Source organism: Falco naumanni, chromosome 7 (genome assembly GCF_017639655.2).
Source record: "Falco naumanni isolate bFalNau1 chromosome 7, bFalNau1.pat, whole genome shotgun sequence".
In the NCBI taxonomy this organism is placed as follows: domain Eukaryota; kingdom Metazoa; phylum Chordata; class Aves; order Falconiformes; family Falconidae; genus Falco; species Falco naumanni.
The window spans coordinates 60,011,185-60,029,526 of record NC_054060.1 but is presented as its reverse complement, the minus strand read 5'-3'; the positions used below and the strand labels follow the sequence as shown (position 1 = coordinate 60,029,526).

Here is an 18,342-nt window from a genome sequence, read left to right as displayed (position 1 = left end):
CACAAAAAAGGCATGCAGATGGCACAATGGTTGTCCAGCTTACATGTATGTCCAGAATTAAAGTTCTCCAGCTTTCAGTAGCTGCACAGCAGCATCCCAGGATGAACTAACAGATACTCAACCAAATAAAGGTAATGCAGTACCTCCCAAGTCACCACTTTTGAGGAGCCACTCACATCTTGAAAACGTCAGAAGCTTAACTAAACATCTAATTCCTCAAAGACAGGTGATTAGAGGAGAATAAAGTGTTAAATCTTCTGGATGTTTGCAGTATTTGACTATTATAAGGAAAAAAAGATGACAAATCATACTCCCACAACACTACAGTTCTCTCTCGCCCCACAAGTTGGTGAAAATCCTTTTGGAGAAATACTACACTTTCTTTCAAAAGCCTACCACAAAGTCAGATAACAGACACCATTACTTATAAGCAAATACAATTTTCTTTAGATCTAGATTTATAATTTTGTTGTTTGAAAGCATTCTTACAAAGTTAAGCATGCTCAAATATAAGATACTACCTTCCAGATCCTACAAACTTCAAAATTCACTTGGTCTTCATTACTGGTGTATGTTTATTTTATATAGCTATACATAGTAGCTGTATGTAGCCACTTTAAAAGAAAACAAATTCAGACAGTGACTCACCCATAAATTTACGTTGATTTGTTTTTTAGTTGGGTTTTTTTGCTACATACAATAGCGAACAAAATATAAAACTGTCTATACCACCCTATTACTCCTTGCCCTTCTTTCTCCTTCCCTTTTTTTTTTCCCCGGATGAGGTGGGGAAAGCAAAAGCAAGAGGGAAGAAAACACAGCTATTACCTTCAGGCAAGGAATCAATAGCAGGTAAAGTTTAAAGACAGATTTATACTAACATATCTAACTCCCAAAAGATCAGTGCCTAAGATTTCACCTAATTCTTTTCATTGCATTAATGCAGTATTTAAGTCTTCAAAAACAGTCATTAGGCGTACCACCTGCAGTAATTCTTCCGGAAACACTACTCTCACAGATAGCAGTAAATGTGAATTTTAGTTTAAGAAAGAATATCTATCAGTTTCATTCCTGCTAAAACTGCTACTGTCATCGTATAGCCAAAATTGTATTACAGAACTAAGGAAATGTTGAGAAAAGGTGCAGTTTTACCCCACGCTAAACAATATTGAACTGCAGACACCCATCAAAAGATGGTTCTGCTCATGTTTCAGCTTCAGTCAGTCAGTTTCATACTCTCATTTGCTTCAAATACAGCAATACAGCATTCAGGCAACCTCATAGCAAGCAAGAACTACACACTAACAGAAAACCGATGCTCACCATCTTTAAAAACAAAAAAGAAAAAAAAAAACAAACCCAACCACAGGTCAGTCCCAAACCTCAACACAATTCCCCACTCCTAAATGTAGTCTTCTGTTGGACCAGCAAGATCATCCTATTCGCCTCATGGTCACACAGTAAATAGGCTGAAAGCAGTGACAAACACACAACCAGGGAGCCAGGAAAAAAAAAAAAAAAAAAGAGAGAGAGAAAACCATACTGTGAAATTTCATCCCAGTGCACACACATATATGTTAATATTTTACATTCAACTGGAAATCTGCAAGTTAAACTGATTATCATTTTCCATGTAGAATTACACAGTATTTAGAAAAACAAATGTTTCCATCTCTGTATAAAAGTACAAAACTACATTTATCGGTAAAATAAAGAAAGCAAGCTAATTAAGCCATATGAAGTACCCATTTTCTGCAGTTGGAAAAAGTGGATTTCAGAAGTTTTTAATATTTGAATTAAAACAGAGTGCTACAGTGAAACATATAAGACTGAAATGTCATCAGGTTAAAAGTCATTTGGCATTAGAAAAAATACAAGTTTTTTAAATTACAAGAAAAAATTGTTAAATTCAAATGTTTGTCAGAAAGAAATTAAATATTTGTGTAAATAAAGACAAAAGACCATCACATATTAAGCATACAATTTAGAAAGCATATTCTACTTTTAAAACGTGCTTCTCCCATAATTATTTATTTCCAGGATAAAATTCTAAAAATATTTTAAAACAGAAAATGAAAGGCTTTACTCAGTATGCAAAGTGGGAAAGTCTTTCCTCCAACAGTTCTCCTATCTTACCTGTATCTTCAATGAATTGCACACATTTTTCAACAAACAGAGGTATCGGTTTCTCAGGTGTAACCAGATCCTGTAGGGGCATCCCAAAGTAATTACTTTCCCAGTTTCTACGGATTGGAGGATTGAATGTCTTAGTTTTCTTTTTCGGCTACAACAAAACAGAGTTATTTAAGTAATATTTTAACTAATTCATATTGTAACCATTCAGTAAAAACAAAGAGATTATACAGCTATCAGACATTAAAAATTCCTCTAAGGCAGACTGAAAAAAAATAAATGTACTTTTAAAATAGCATACATTAGAGACAAAGCACTCAAATAACTTATAATAAATTTCGTCATTTTTGTATCACATTAGGAACTGGATCACCCAATGCATCAGTAATTGAAACACCATAGGAATAAACATAAACACACTACTTGTTGTTTAGAGTTCTATGGCAAGTCTGCATACAAACTTTCAGCACCACTCACAGAAGAGTCTCTATGAATCCCACCAGAACCACACCTCTACAGAAATCTTTAGGACAGGACTGAGTGTCATATCAAAACCAAACAAAACAAAAAAGTGTTTTCTGTATGCATCTCATTAAAGACACTAAATAACCTTTATAGTGTAACTATGCTAGAAACATGATGATGCAGAGCATATAGTAATCAATCTTAGAGTTGCAGGCACTCCTATAAAGCATGATTGCTTTGTTACAGGCACAAGATCTTGAGCCAAAAGGAAGTCCGCACCCAATTGAATCTAGTAAGACAATGAGTTTCACGTGGAATTTTCTTGCTTGGAGAGGGACTTTTATCAGTTTAAGTGATAAACCACCCTTGAACAATTACAAGAATTGTAATATAATGCATTGGATACCATGTTTCATCTCTTGACTGTTAATGAATATATTCAGAGATTGCCATATTCAATGGTCAATCAATTGGCTGTATATTGGCAACTGAATATGGAAACTGAATGAACATCACCATTAAAATCATAGAACCATTTAGGCTGGAACAGACCTTTAAGATCAAGTCCAACCATTAACCCAGGACTGCCAAGTCCACCACTAAACCGTGTCCCTGAGCACTGCAGCTACATGTTTTTTGAACACTTTGAACACGTGATTCCGCCACATCCCTGGGCGGCCTGTTCCAATGCCTGACCACCCTTTCAGCATTTTACCTACAGTTTATATACAGTAAGAAGTTAGTTAAAAGAAGTTATATTTGCATATAAAAGCTCTTCAGTCAACATCCAATAGTATAAAAGAAAAACAAAAAAAGCACAACAGCCAAATTACAATTTAAGGTTTTGAGAATGTTAAAATGTATAATAAGACTACACCTCAATTAACTATTAAGACAAAATGTCTTGTTTCTGCATTTTACATCTAGAAGAGTCTTGAATTTCAATCACTTTGTGTAAAAAAAAAAAGTTAACAGTTAACCACCATCAAATTTGCTCAATCACTGCTTACTGACTACCTCAAATTTCAATTCAGTAAGGTACATATTTCATTATTATCTTGCCCACTGAGAATTAATGAGCTGAAGTTGGAGGGAAAGTGGAAACTACAGCCTAAAGAACATTTCTCCAACCGTCACCCTACAGCACCTGTGGAACTTCTCCAACATTTGATAAAGAAACAACTCTGTTAATCAAAGCCTTTCAATAATATAATACACAAGTGAAACCTTTTATGTGGAATGTCTCTTTGTAAGACAATCAGCAGCAGAGTACCTGTGACCGGCCCCAGTAACAGAAGAGTAGCAAAAAAAAATATCGCTTATCTTTCAAATTTGGGATTTCTAGAAAAGGTTTGGCACTTACAGCTTAGAAAGAAGGAATATTTACTAGAGCATTCTCCAAAACATTAGAAAGAAATTGTTTTCCAGCAATTCAATTCTCAAAGTTTTACGTTAACTGAAAATTTAAATTTAATGAAAATTTTTATTAAAAGTTTAGAAAAAAGCTTAGGATAAAACTTTAAGATAAACCTTCATGACTAAAGCAGACTATATCTGAAAGCATTCTTTTCAGCTGTCAGCTCCTTGGGTCACTTTTATTCATCTTGAATAAGATATCTATGCTTCCACTAGTATATGCCTTCAGATTAGAAACAGCTTTTTCTTCTCTCCTACTCATTGCAACCGTCCCTGCTTTGATGTCCCAAGCACCCAACCTAGTTCATCAGCCATTTTCTCTTTAGTGGCAAAATTGTATTTATTTAGAGGCAACACCAGTTCAGATAAGCAGCAGCTGAAAGGGCCAAGCTGAAGCTAAAGAACCTGTAACACTCAGTGAAAACATCTTTGTCAAATGTTAAATGAAAATATCATTTTAGAGAGACATACATTAGAACAATGAAAAAGTGTTGTTTTTTTCCCCCAAGGTATTCAGTGCACATCCACACTATCTTAGAATAAATGGATCTACATTCAGACTGTGTATTTCAGACCCAGCAGATAGAAAAAGACTGTGTGTCTCTGATTAAGACAAGATATTAGCATAACATAATTAAATATAAACAGATTTTGTTGGTGTGATTGGAAAGCAATCCAGTTAATAGAATAATAAACTAGGATTTTACAGAATTTTTATGACAATTATGATACTAATGGATATTATTATTGCATAGAATACCTGGACATAGTATGAAATATCAAATATGTCTGCAAAGCCAGAATAAATAATGTTTTCTTCTAATAGTTGTCCTGTGTTTACAAGAATGGTTGTAAGGAACTGACATATCAAGTATGACATACACTCAAAAAAGCAGAAAGGTTTCTTAGATAAATTGTCTGCTGAAAAAGTTTACTCTCCAATTTGGAAAGCAAGAATTTGTCTACAGAATTTAAAAAATAATAAAGAATAAAAGGATAAAGCAAAAAAAACAGACCCTGAAGTCCTTTTCAAACTGATCTAAATGTAAGGTAGGAGAAGAGGTGATCATTGCAGGGCTACTCCACAAGTGTGAAATTAGGATTTCACATTGCAAAGTTACAATGATAATTTTATCAGTTATTTCCCGTTACATATTTTGTCTCCCTCCCATCCGATATTTATTTAAATACCTTACTCATGATTTCCCTTTCTTTTGGGGCATGTGAGTAGGCAAACTCTCCAGTGACAGTGCAAATCAAATCTTCCTGCAAATACTACTATCTACACAATCTTCACCAAAAAAACCAAACAACCAAACACCAAAACATCTGCAAATTAACAACAAAACTTTAAGGTATTAAAAAACCACCATGTTATTTCCTGATTTCAGACTTCCACACTTTCCTTAGTTGTAGACTTCTTAGGTAAAGAACTTGTTCTGAAAGTAAAGCCATGTCACTGTGCAAAAAGCCTGATCTCTGTCAAAAGATCAGCTGACTTCAGGAAAAAAATACAAGTCTTATTTCTAATAAAAATAAGCTTAAGTGAAAGCTTTTTTTTCATCTGTGTTCCCCACCCTGAGAAAATAACAGCTTTTCTGATCCATCAGTCATAGCATTGAACTTTAAAATCTGCTAGTCAAGACAATGACCATCATATTTTTTTCTGGGTAAAATTAATTTTTAGAAGTTTTCTAATGAAACAATATCAAACAAAACCACTGTTAAACATTAAATTGTTCATTTAAACAACACCTGAAAAAAAGTGAATTATTTCTAAATTCCTAGATTTTGATGGAGAGATTATGATTTTGCCACCGGTATTTTCAGTTCAATAGTTCTGCCCAATAGACCCACTCCCCACAATACAGCAGTCCCCTAATACTGCATACAAAGAGCACTAACCTAGGCACAGTCCAAGACATTTTTGTATGCTTTTTATACATCATAATAAAAAAGGACTAATAGGCACCAAGTTATTGTTAGCTTATTCTAGAAAGGTTTTGTTAGCTTATCCTAGCAAAAAGCTCATTGTTTCATATACCACTGTTTCATGTTAGTAATTAAAATACAAGTCCAACACCATAAAGCTGAAATCCTTAGTTTTCATATAAACCTGTTGGTTTGGGTTTTTTTTTTAAATAATTGATTGCTGCACTAATGTTGAGCTTTCCAGCATGGGTTTCACTACTTGTGAAAGTACTTGTCTTGCCAAAGACAACTTCTCTTCATACCCTAACAGAGGTCAACGCCAAACCTCCAGCTGATCCTTACATATTTTGGCAGGAAAGCACTTTAACTCTGAGAATCCCAAACTTGTCTTGAGTCACTGATACCAAAGGCATTTACCTGAAATATTGATTTAATTACAGTAGTTTGATCACTGAAATACATGTTGCAAAAGATTACCTGAAGTCCTCTCAATAAAAGACAAGGTAAACAAGAAAACATGTATTCTAACACAGCACAGTATACAATTCTTGATTTCAAAACTAGAAATATTATTTTTAAAAAAGCATCAAACTGAAAATGTGGATTTGAGGCATACTCAAGATTAACCCTCTTGACTGTAGGTGCCAGGGAACTAGCTAGGCACCACTCATTGTCTGTGAGTCTTGAGAGTACAATGCACTTAAATACAACCTTTCAAAATTAACTTAGAAAACTGAAAAACTGCCTAAACCTAGCTATCAACCCCCTTTATTGATGGACTGCTTACTCCAGCAAGTCCTCTCTGCTCAAGATGGGCTCCCTTCTTTTTCCCACCCCCCGTCACCTCCATCCCATCAGAACTACCACCATAATTTATCAAATGGGAAATTCAGCCACTTCTCTACCTCCCACACATTTCACTACTACTTTTAAAACAAAGAATATTTTCTGCCTGCTTCATTTGTAGTCAGCCCTAGGTCATAGAGGGCAAAGTCAATATTTTCAGGACTATTAAAATACTTCATAAAATGACACAGTATGAACAGCATTCATTTTATAGGCTCAATAAAGTATTTGTAATCTCTAATCCATGGCTAGCTCGTCAGAAACTATACAACATGAATAATGCAGAAGATGGTCCCTGACATGCTCTGTCTTTCTTCCCCTCCTGCCTTCTGCCATTTTTAGAGTTACAGCTTGTTATACTAAGTTTTAAACTATGGAGGCTCAAGAAGGCATATGGCTCCAAACATGCATTTTAAAAGTGTTAAATTTGAACAGATGAAACCTGAAAGTACAGATTTTGATATTTCCTATACTCCTCAGAAGAAAAAAAAAAAAAATCACTGCACATTCCAGTCTGAAGTAGACAGTACTTTGCTAAATCAACCACTGAACTGACACTAGAACAGCTGAATAAAAATCTAAGTTGATCTCCCATTTCTCACATGTTTACCACAGTTTTATTAAAACTGAGATCAACACACACAGGCTATACAGCTCCTGACACTATTTCAGTAATAGCTGCAACACAAAATTTCATATAGTTTTGAAATTATAATGAGAGCAAACAAGTTTCAGCATAGAAAAATAGATGTCAAACCTGTACTACTACTATGGTGTTCTAAAACAAGTCAGTGTAAGATATGTGAAAAAATCCTTCTAGGTACTAGTGGATTTTTCTTGCTAAAATACTGAGACAAGTTTTCAGGTTAATGTAAAGTAAAAGGCATCTTACAATCATCTTGGTATAAAGGAAAATAGAAAGAATGTAATTCACAATCTTCTTTGGAAACAACAAATGTTTGCAAACAAGATTACAAGGCTTAATGTTTTAAAATACCGTTTTTCAGATTTAATTGAACACCAAAGCTGGAAACTCCAGTCACAACAACAACAAAAAAAAAACCAACAAAAAAAAAGTAACAACAAAAAAAAGTGATCAGACTTTGAATAATAAAATTATTGACTATTGGTCAATGAACAGAAATAGTGAAACTTCTTCAGATTTAATAACGTTTAACAATGGCATTATCACTGGTCAGTTAATTTACTATATTGTTTACAAGATCTCTGTAGTTACTACTTGTTTCAAAAGTATTCCAAATAATTTCTTCCACACAAATAAATGAAAGATACTCATACTAATCTTATTCATACTTTTACAAAATGTTTTCTGTAACAAGGCAAGAAGCCTGCAGAATTTATTTCAAGATGAGGCTCTGCCTTTCTCTTTGCAGAAATATATTCAGGATATTTACATTTCTTTATATGCTGGGGAAGATAAAAACTAAATGAACTATATTTTATAAGAAGGGGAAAAAACACAGCGTAGACACTCAACATATCTCAAAGTGTTCACAAAGGTAACAGCTCTAAATTAAATGGGTAATTTTTTAATACACATCAATTCCATAGTAAAGATTAATAAGGTTATTATTTGTACCTGCATGGAATAGCTACAAGTTCCTGGATCAGGCAGGCTTCCTGCTATACAGGGAATTACTAAGACAAGGGTCAAAAATAACTTGCAATTGGAATAATAATAGAAGATCAGTAATAATTGATAAATAATTTTAAAATATTTCCATGAAGCTTGTTTACACAACAAAAACATGGTGAGAACAATGAAAAGCCACGGAGCACAGTGGTTTGTGCCTTGTATCAAGGCATAAACTGCATGACCGTTGCAGCTTTAGGGTTAATGCACACACATGAAGAGAATCCTCCTGTCTGAGGTGTAAGAAGGCTTCCTCCAGCAGGATCCCTATCCTCTAGGAATGTTCACTGCCCTTTCATGTCCTGAAGTTTTCTGCATTTTCTCTGATGTTCCATATCTCCAAACTCATCGAGTTAACTAAATCAAAAACTAAGGCTGCTGCTTTTAAAGAGTCTGGTGGGTATCAACACACAATAATGTCCTGTATTAGACCTTAATATTACAGCAATAAAGATTCTAATTGAGATAAGCATCTACCTGTAGTTGTGTAGTTCCCACCTGCAATTTTTGAAAAAAGACACGGAGATGAATGAGCACACAGTTCAGCTGGAGAGGTCTAACTTTGTAAAGCAGAAACAACAGGGGTAAAGTTGCATGCGAACATAGTACTCTGTGCTTAGTTCTTCCAAGTTTGCACAACGGTAAGGAAACAATCAAACATAGAAAGCGTGTTGATACAGGGGAGATTTCACTCTGGAAAACACATTTAATCTGAGAGATACTTCGCATAGTAACAGTGGAAAGGACTGGACTAAGCGCTTTTTCATAAGAGAAACTTCTACAGAAAAAGTTCTGGGGGGGGGGGTGGGGGTGGAGAGCACATCATAGCTTAACAAATATTGGCACACAACATCCACAGTGTGCACACACAACTCCACATCAATTTGGTTAAAACATCCTATGACTGAGGGCAGTCTGCTTTCTTTTTTCTCCTTCTCTCCAGTTTTCTTCATCTACTTCCCTACCAGAAAAAGTTTAACAATCCACTTGTTAACAGCACATGCAAGGCCATACAATAAATATTTCAGAACATTTAGAAACACTGTAATAACATGAAATAGGATACAGGTGGACACATCACAAGTTAGACTATGTTAGACAGATTCAACCTTCTTTGTTGGAAACATGTTCTTTTCTAGAGGCAAAGAAACTACAACAATCAGTTGGTTTTACCAATCTAGCCTTTAGGAAGGCATTTAATGGTGGCATATAGGAAACTACCACAACAGCTGGAGTAACAGAAACAAGATGATATTCAACAACAAAAAGGACAAAGTCATAGGCTAAGGGAAAAATCATGTACTGGAATGTCATATAGCACATACTATAATGTACATGTACTATAATACACATGTACTATAAACCACCTGTACTAGATGGCAGGCAGTCATTAGCTGCAAATTATCAAGGACAAGAATAGGCCAGTGGTTACTAAGTGACGATAACTGCAGCTACAAAAAAGTTTGGTGCAATCACAGAGTTGTGTCAGTAATTTCTAGTACATATCAATAAACATTAAGATTATGTAATGCACTGCTATGACATTCTTTGCAATATTATACACAGGTTCATCCATGTTCATTCAAAAACGTAAGTTCAGAGGGAATTACAAAACTGTTTTTAATCTTCTAAAACTTGGGTCAAGTAGCAGTCATATTCTCTTTACCTCTTTGGAGGTCAGAGACATCACAACAGAAGAAAACATTTCAGGAGAAAGGTTACCACAAGGAAAGATGAAAACTGGAAGCTGCAAGAAGATTCCTCACCAATACGGAGGAAACTGAAGTTCTGGATGAGTTTTACAGAACAGTGAGAACGAGGAATAGAAGTTTTCATAGGAATTATTTCTGTGATAACTGAAAACAGAGCACAAGGATGGTTTTTCCAGTTCTCACTACCAGTATACAGAAACAAGATCTGAGGAAACAAACATGGTGTTATGGACAACAACAGTGGGCAAATAATTTAGACCAAAGCACATTTACTGAACTGATCTCAGGTTTAGATTGTTTAATTTCCTCTGGTAAGAAGCAATGTTAAAGGCCCTTGCAAGTAACATTACCTGCTCACCACAGATTTGTCATGGCTATACTTTCCACAGTAAAACATCTGAATTTATGCTTCTGAATAGCAACAAGTAGCACAATTCTGACTATTCACTTCTGCTTTTAATAACATGTGATCACAACAGATTTTTTAGAAGTTTGGTACATTTGTCAGCAGATCAGTCAAACTATGGCTGCTAATTTCAGGGCTGTAAAAAGGAACTCTTATTTTTCCTGTTCTGTAGTTCACCAAAACTCCATTCCTCCTTCCTACCCACCCAGCTCTTGCATTCTTCCCTTCAATTTCTACCTGAATCCTATGACTGTATCTGTCCTAGTGCCCATACCTTTATATGATTTCATCTAGTAAGTTGGGAGATTGGAACCTGAAAGCATCAGGACAGAATAAGCATCCTTCAGCAAGGTCATGTCTCTTTCTTGAAACACATTATCTTTAAACGTTTTCTTATTCTGGCCCTGACTTTAAAACGTTTTCCAGAACCTCCAAGACGAAAGTAAATAGCACTTTAAGAAACTCTCATTGTGTGTAACTTTAAAAGTAATTGGGGGGGGGGGGGGGGGAGAAAGCCAAACCCAAATAATCCAAAACAAACCAATGCCCCCCAACATGATTTTTTTAAAAAAACTCTAAATGTAAAGATTTGCATAGGCAAATTATGTCTTCAAATGAAATTTGCTTTGTGTAACTGAAAAAAAGTGCAAAGCCCACAAATGACTGCATAGGAGCTTTCTGCAATACTGTACAAGAAACTCATCCAGCACATGGGATCTCAAACCCCTCAAATCAACAAAGACGAAAGGAGTATCAAGAATGTTACATATCCTATTTGGGCTTTAAAAAGCAACAGCATACTATGAAGTTGATTAAAAAAAAAATCATTAAAAAACAAATCAAGTCATAATCTTTGACAGAGATAGTGAGGACCTCGGACTTCAAAAGTTGAGTTTTTCCAAACAAATTCATTTTGTTTGTAAGATTTCTATATTTCAGAATCACTGTAATTATACCAAGAGTAGCTACATGTGCATCTAATGTTCCCTTTACATACAACTGAGCAATTTAGAAAAAGTATGAGTAAGAGCTTTAAGAAATATTCAGAAAGGACTACAAATGTTTTACTTATCTCTTTCACATTCAGGGGGTCAAATTTCTCAAAAAACCCAGCAAGTAGTCTGTAAACAGTGGGGCACTAACATCCCTCACATAGACTAAAAAACACTGAACAAGGAAAATACAATATGAATAAGTTTTGAGGTTTTGCAATTGAAGACTGCTAGCTGCTCATCTAAAAGAACACAGGAAAACACAGTGAATAAGTTCCAAAGCTAGTAAAACTGCATCTCTCTTGGAAAAGAAAAAAATAATCAACAATTAAAAAACACCAAAAGGAGTATATTACGGACTAGAATGATTCATCACAAAACTGGAACTACGCTCACTTCAACATAACGAAATTCAACACACATAGAAGTCACTACTTATCAAACATTAAGTACTCATATTTTGAATGCTTGCAAACATTTTAGCTATCAAGTTAAATTTGCTTTCTCCATCATCACTTCTACTATTAAAAGTTTTCTCTGACTAATTTCAAAGTATCAGCCCTGGACCACAACTTGCAAGTAAAGAACAGTATAAAAAACCAACACAACACCACCAAGAGGTATGTTAAAGAAAATTTGAAACAACTTTTTGTACTCTTCAAGAGTCTTAACCACTATAAAAATTCAAATAGCCTGAAACTTCCAAGTCAGGCTGCTTCTCAACAGGCCAAAGCCAAAAGTGGAGGCTTTGGATATCAGGGGGTTTCCTGACACAATGCCAGGAATAAAAGACTCCACTATACCAAGTCTACACAGTTTAAGTGTAAATATCCAACTCGGAGGAACTTTCTGTCAACTTAACACAGCTGAAACAGTAGGATTATGAATACTACATTTCAATTTCTATGTGGCAAGATTATTTCAATCAAAAGCATATAAATTACTGTTTTAAAAAACATTTAACTTTCCCAAAAAGAATAACTTCAAAGTATTTTTAACCATATGATTATATACCCACAAGACATCATTATCTATGCTTATGAGTAAGCCTTAAGAAAATTTAGTGCCCTTGAAATCAGCCATGTGTAATTCAAATCACAGCTGCATACTAGGAAATGCAATTCAGAATTTAATCCATTACTAAAATTTAACTATGCTCTACTTGAACAAAACTTATTTCTAAATGCTACTCAAGTACTGTCAGACTTAAGCTAAAAGGGACATTTTTAAAATGCTATGAAAGATCATATTAAAAAGGTTGACTTATTTTGAGACAAGAAAGAAAATATCTACCTAACCAGGAACGCTTCTGATTTAATATTAAACAAAACCTATACGCAAGACAATGATTATAGTTTAAATTTTAATTTTAGGGTAGAAAAGTGTATACATCTAGAATCTACACCACAACACTACCTTGACATAATATTTTTTTAAAACAGTAGGTCAAAAAAATAAGTAACTATCAAGCATAAAGATCAAAATAAAATGCAGACATTTTTCAAGTAGAATGTCACATTATTATTTAGAGACCCACACTGGGCAGGCATTTTGTTCCCTTCTATTTTGTAATAGTGAATTGTACAGGTGGCACAGCTTTCAACTTGATTACTTGCTTGCTCACACTAGGAAAATGCAGAAGTCAGTAAAACCACTATACAGTTTCCTTTTCATGCTCTTGTTTTAGAGTTTCAGGTAGACAACTGAGAATTAAAAGGAAACCACCCCTTTCATTCACCAGCCCTAAACTTCATTCCAACAGCCAGAACTGCAAGAACTGAAAGAACCAGTTCTACCCAAGAACTCATAAAGGAGCTTTTTTAAAATTAAAAATAATAATAATAATAATAATGTTATGATTAACAAAAAAAGGCTCTGTGGAACAAATTCTGTCTCCACTTACTCATATGGAAGGGAGACTGCATACCTACATACAGAGGTGAAAAGAAATGAAACTTACTGAACAGCTGATTAGATACACAAACCATCTCATTCCCTCAGCTTTGCCAGTTCTGAGCAAGTTAAGTGGAAAATTGGACAAAAATCAAACACTGCTACATCAAAATTTTAAAGCACCCGTTTCAAAATAGGATGCAACTCCTGCATATTTTGATTCTTCCCTTCTTACAATGCACCAGAAGTTGTAAATAAAATTTAAATCAATTGACTTACTTTCTTATCTTCTTTTACTTTGTGGGTTTTCTTTTTCATTTTTTTATCATCCAATTCTTGATCCGATGTAATAGCAGGGTTATCTATGCCACCCTTCCATGTTTCAACAGGTGAAAGAAGTGGATCTTCTTCACTTCCACGATGTCTTCCTTTTCTTTTAGTTTTAGAGGTGGTGAAAGCCTCATCATCACTCGCATCCGAATGTGTTCTCCTATAGTAAGATTTAGCTTTGCTGAACAGAGTCTTGGATTTATATTTGTATTTTGATGGCCTTCTTTCCCCATGACTTTTGGATATTCTATCAGAAAACCCATTTTCTTCCTCACTTTGGGTATTTATAACAATTGAGTTTCGAACTTTAATAATACGATTCTGACTATCATCTGGAACCGCATAGATATCATCTGTAAAGCCTTTATGTTTGAAAATAGTGTCAATAGGTTCAGCATAGTTGTCAGACTGGTCTATATCTTCTGGTGGTACCGGAGGCACTCGAGAAGGTTGTTTCCTGGGATTTTTGCCAATACCTGCCTCAATTGTTTTCAGGAGGTTAGGATCCAGTTTTTTCACATTTGTTCTTGGAACAAGTGGTTTCGGTTTTATTGGAGGAGGCACTTTATGGTTGCGTTCATGGTCATGACAATTGAGAGGTGTACTGTGAATAGGATACTCATTTCCTTCCAAATCCAGTCGGTACTTTGAACGGTCACTAGGTGCTGGGAGTAACCTTACGTCATCACCAATTGGACTGTAAGGTGGTGGTCCTTCAGTATCATCCTCTGAATCTGGATAATTATAGTCAAGGGAACTTCCTCTGGGAGATCTTGGAAAAACATCTTCACTTGTATGTGTTGTTTCCCTTGTGCTGTCTGACATGTAAGAACTTTCAATCATGTTTTTCTTCTCTAATACATCACTGAAGAACAATGTGAAAACTTCGGTTTGACGATGATACTGAGATAATGAATATAAAGCTGTAAACTTAGCAGTAATCTCTGTTGCTATGTGTTCCCCTTCAGTCATAAGTTCCTTGATTGCTTCATTCTCAAAGAAGTCTGCCTGGCTATCAGTAACAGCCACTAACTGGACAGGAATCGTATCCTGAACTTCAGAAAGAAATGCTCGAAGCATTCCCATGGACGCCTTCCGCTTCGCAGAATAAACCAGTATATATCCATGAACAAGTTCATCTTTCCTTACCCCAATTGAAGAATGATATGATAATATAGTTATCTGTATTCGACGCCTCTTTTCACCTATTATTTTATCAAGCATCAAAGAATTATTCTGGCCAGCCTGAGCAGCACTACAGGAGTGAGAGTCAAGGAAGGGTGAAAGAATAAGATCCACACTAAACGGATCACCACACATGGCACACATGACAATTCTTAAGTCAGCTTCTGACAGATCTTTAATGGTAGGAACTGGACTTACAACATCAAAATTGTGTTTAACTGCTTCCAGTACTCCCCTCAGAGCTTGTTTTATTTGGGTCTCATTAAATTTGCGTGGATATGTACCAGCAGGTACATCTACAAAGGGACACTGTAATTTGTTGGCCAATTGCTGTCCCTGATGTCTCAGTATAGGCAGATTCTTGCTAACACTGTCCCTCTGGTTCGCCAGTATTAACGTAAATGGAAGATTAGCCATATACTTGTCTCTCCTTATCTGAGATGCTTCAGCCCTTATTTTTGCAATGCAATCCCCAATATAATTCAGCGATTCAATAGAGTTAAACACACAAAAACAACCATGTGGTTTGAAGGTTGAGGTCCACAACTGAGTCAACAGGTATGGGGATTTTGCATCAACTGGCCTAAGATCTAGTTCATATATTTTTCCATCTAATGCATATTCATCATCAGTGGACTGTGTCCGAATTTCATTTGCCAATTCTTGTGCAAGGCCATCTTTGCCCAAAATGAAAAGATTGACTTTATCAATGTTGGCACTATCATGGTATAAATTTGAGCGGCCATGGTCTAGTTGCAGAAGACTGTTGGCAAGTAACTGCTCTACTTTAATGTCTGTGCAATTTTGGCCACTAAGACAAGTTTCTTTAGTTGGGTGATAAACAAACCCTATGTGTTTAAGCAGAAGAGATTCTCTGTCAGGTGCAAGTTTCTGTAAAGCTTTGTATCTAGGTTCTTCACTCAGAACAGCGTGAATTTCACTCATTTTATCTGAACTTGGTGTTGCATTAAGATCCAGGTCATAAAACAGCTCTGAATGTTCAAAAAGCATTTCCTGAAACTCCTCTTTGGCTTTTTCAACAATCTCCCTCTGATGCCTACCATACACTTCCTTACTATCTGCATCAGTGATGTATTTGAACGCTTCGTCCTCCACCACAAAACATATAACTTCTTCCCATGGCTGTCCAGGTGAAATGAACTGGATTTTCTCAAGAGTTTTTTTGAATTTCTCCTTCATTTCAACCCTCCTTTTTTCAGATATAAGATGCTGCACATGGTTTTGATAAACTTTTTCCGCCTCTAGCGTAGTAAGAAGGTCAAATGGAATTCTTCTGTCATTCACTTTATCTATATGGTCAGTTTCATCCCAGGGTGTTTTTTCAAGCACTACAAAACAGGATTGGAAGTCGGGCCTTTTCTCCATTAACTTCAAGGCTTCTGACCAGCTCAAGTGTTCAATCTCATCAAGATTTGACAGAAGAGTATTAAGAGCTCTTGGCAATGCATTAATGTATTCTTCTTTTCTTTTTCGAATATGTTCCTGTTTAAGCTGCTCTATGTGTTTTGAAAATGTATTTTTGGCCTTTTTTGTTCCTTCCAAATTTATGTACTCTTCATAATCAGGGTGGTTTTTCAGTTTATTACTAACAGTTTTCCAAGTTGCATGATAGTCTCTCACAGTTTGGACAAGTTTTTCAAACTTGTCCGTTGCTGTAACAACTAGCTGTCTTTGAGTTTTATAGGCATCCAGATAGGGGATTATTTTAGGTTTACCACGAGTTTTATCCATCATTTGTACCAGTGCAGTAAAACATGTTTCAACATTGACATTGAATCTCGCTGATGTTTCCACTACCACAAGGTTCTTCTTATTTGAAGCAAAGGCCTGAACCTCTCGCAGATAATGATCCACACATTCATCACATTTTGTTGCTGCTATTATTATGGGTTTTTTAGATTTTGAGAGCTGTATATAGAGGTTATTCACAAATTTAAGTTGATCATCAAACTTCCTATTACATCCTTGGCTTACGTCAATGCACAATAAAAACCCATCTATGCTTAATTTCCCTTCAGGCATTTGTTTTTGCTCAAAGTCTTGCTCCAAGCCTAGCTGATCTGTGCAAATGTACATTAGTTTTTCTGCTGACTGCAGTTTGGAGGCAGCTGCACGTTTTATATATGGTTGTAAATTCGTACTCCGATGAGGCAAGAAAGTCTGATCATCAATGAACTCAGTCTGTTCAATCACGTGAATCCTGCACTCAATTCCATCCTCACCGCTTTGTGTTACGTCACCCCAGTACAAAAAGTGATCATTGTTAACAACTCTTCCTCCAAAGTCAATTGTGCTAAGCACAGAGGTATGCTCAGGATAATATTCATCTGCTTTTGAACGAACGAATCTATTGCACAAACATGACTTTCCAACTCCACAATTACCTTTATCCTTTTCAGTTCCAGACAGTCCAACAACACTAACAGCATAAGATGGGGGGCGTGGCTCTTTGTTTTTTGCCATCATAACTTTTCTCTCATCCTTTTGCAATTATCAAGGTAACTGTATGTGGTTTTCATTCTGGAAAGGTTCCTACAAATTTAAGTTGTATATCCAGGGCTTCAGAAAGAGCTTTCAGTTGTTCCTACTTCAGCTTGTCATTGAGAGAAGCTCAGATAACCAGGATGAGGAGGATCATCTTCCTAAAGAAAACAAAAAGGAGAAAAAATTTAAAGTTTGCAGGTACTTCTTTCTGATATTCATGAGACAAAAGAGTTTTTTTAAAACACTTTTGCTTGCTCACCCTGAAATTGTTTTCTGTGTACACGAAAATTTTACAGCTATTTTAAATGAGGTCTTAAACCCATTATTAATTCATGTTAATGCTATTTATGTTTTAAAATAAACAGTTTCTAGGTACAGTTTAGTAACAGTTAATCACATATTTTAATAGGTGATCATCATACTTCTAAAAAAACAAAAACTAAAAACACCACACTCAAAGTCCCAAATTACCATTTTCCTTTACAGCTTACAGGTAACTAGGCAGTAGCATTTTCCACAATAAATATAACAGAAAAACTAAACCAAACCCAATATTCACATACACATACATCTATTCAATCTCATATTCCCACTAGATAGCCTGCTTACCTACATGAACAACACTCCTTTTCTGTGCATTTCTACGTTTGGTTTTAAGTTTCAAAAAAAGAAGCTGTAAAACCAGGAAGCTGGCAACGTGGCTCAGCCACTACCTATCTGCACAAGTGAACTACTTCACTTGTATACTAACAGTAAACTGCTTTTAAGAAGTTTCTAACCTGAATTCTACAGAAAAATACAAATATTGCCATATGGATACTAGACATAGAAAAATGAGACTTATTTCGGAGATTTTAAGATTACAAATGTAGT

The 18,342-nt window shown here is 35.4% G+C and overlaps 1 protein-coding gene across 1 annotated transcript in view; it reads right to left on the bottom strand.

The window, feature by feature from the left end:
* ARHGAP5 (Rho GTPase activating protein 5) overlaps positions 1-18,342 on the bottom strand; it is a 54,755-nt gene that overhangs the window by 24,179 nt on the left and 12,234 nt on the right. Inside the window, exons 3-4 of the mRNA XM_040599721.1 lie at positions 13,729-17,627; positions 2,137-2,284 (exon numbers count right to left, since the gene is read on the bottom strand). Coding sequence (XP_040455655.1) covers positions 2,137-2,284; positions 13,729-17,451 — 3,871 coding nt within the window. The 5' untranslated portion in view covers positions 17,452-17,627. The remainder of the gene's footprint in view (positions 1-2,136; positions 2,285-13,728; positions 17,628-18,342) is intronic.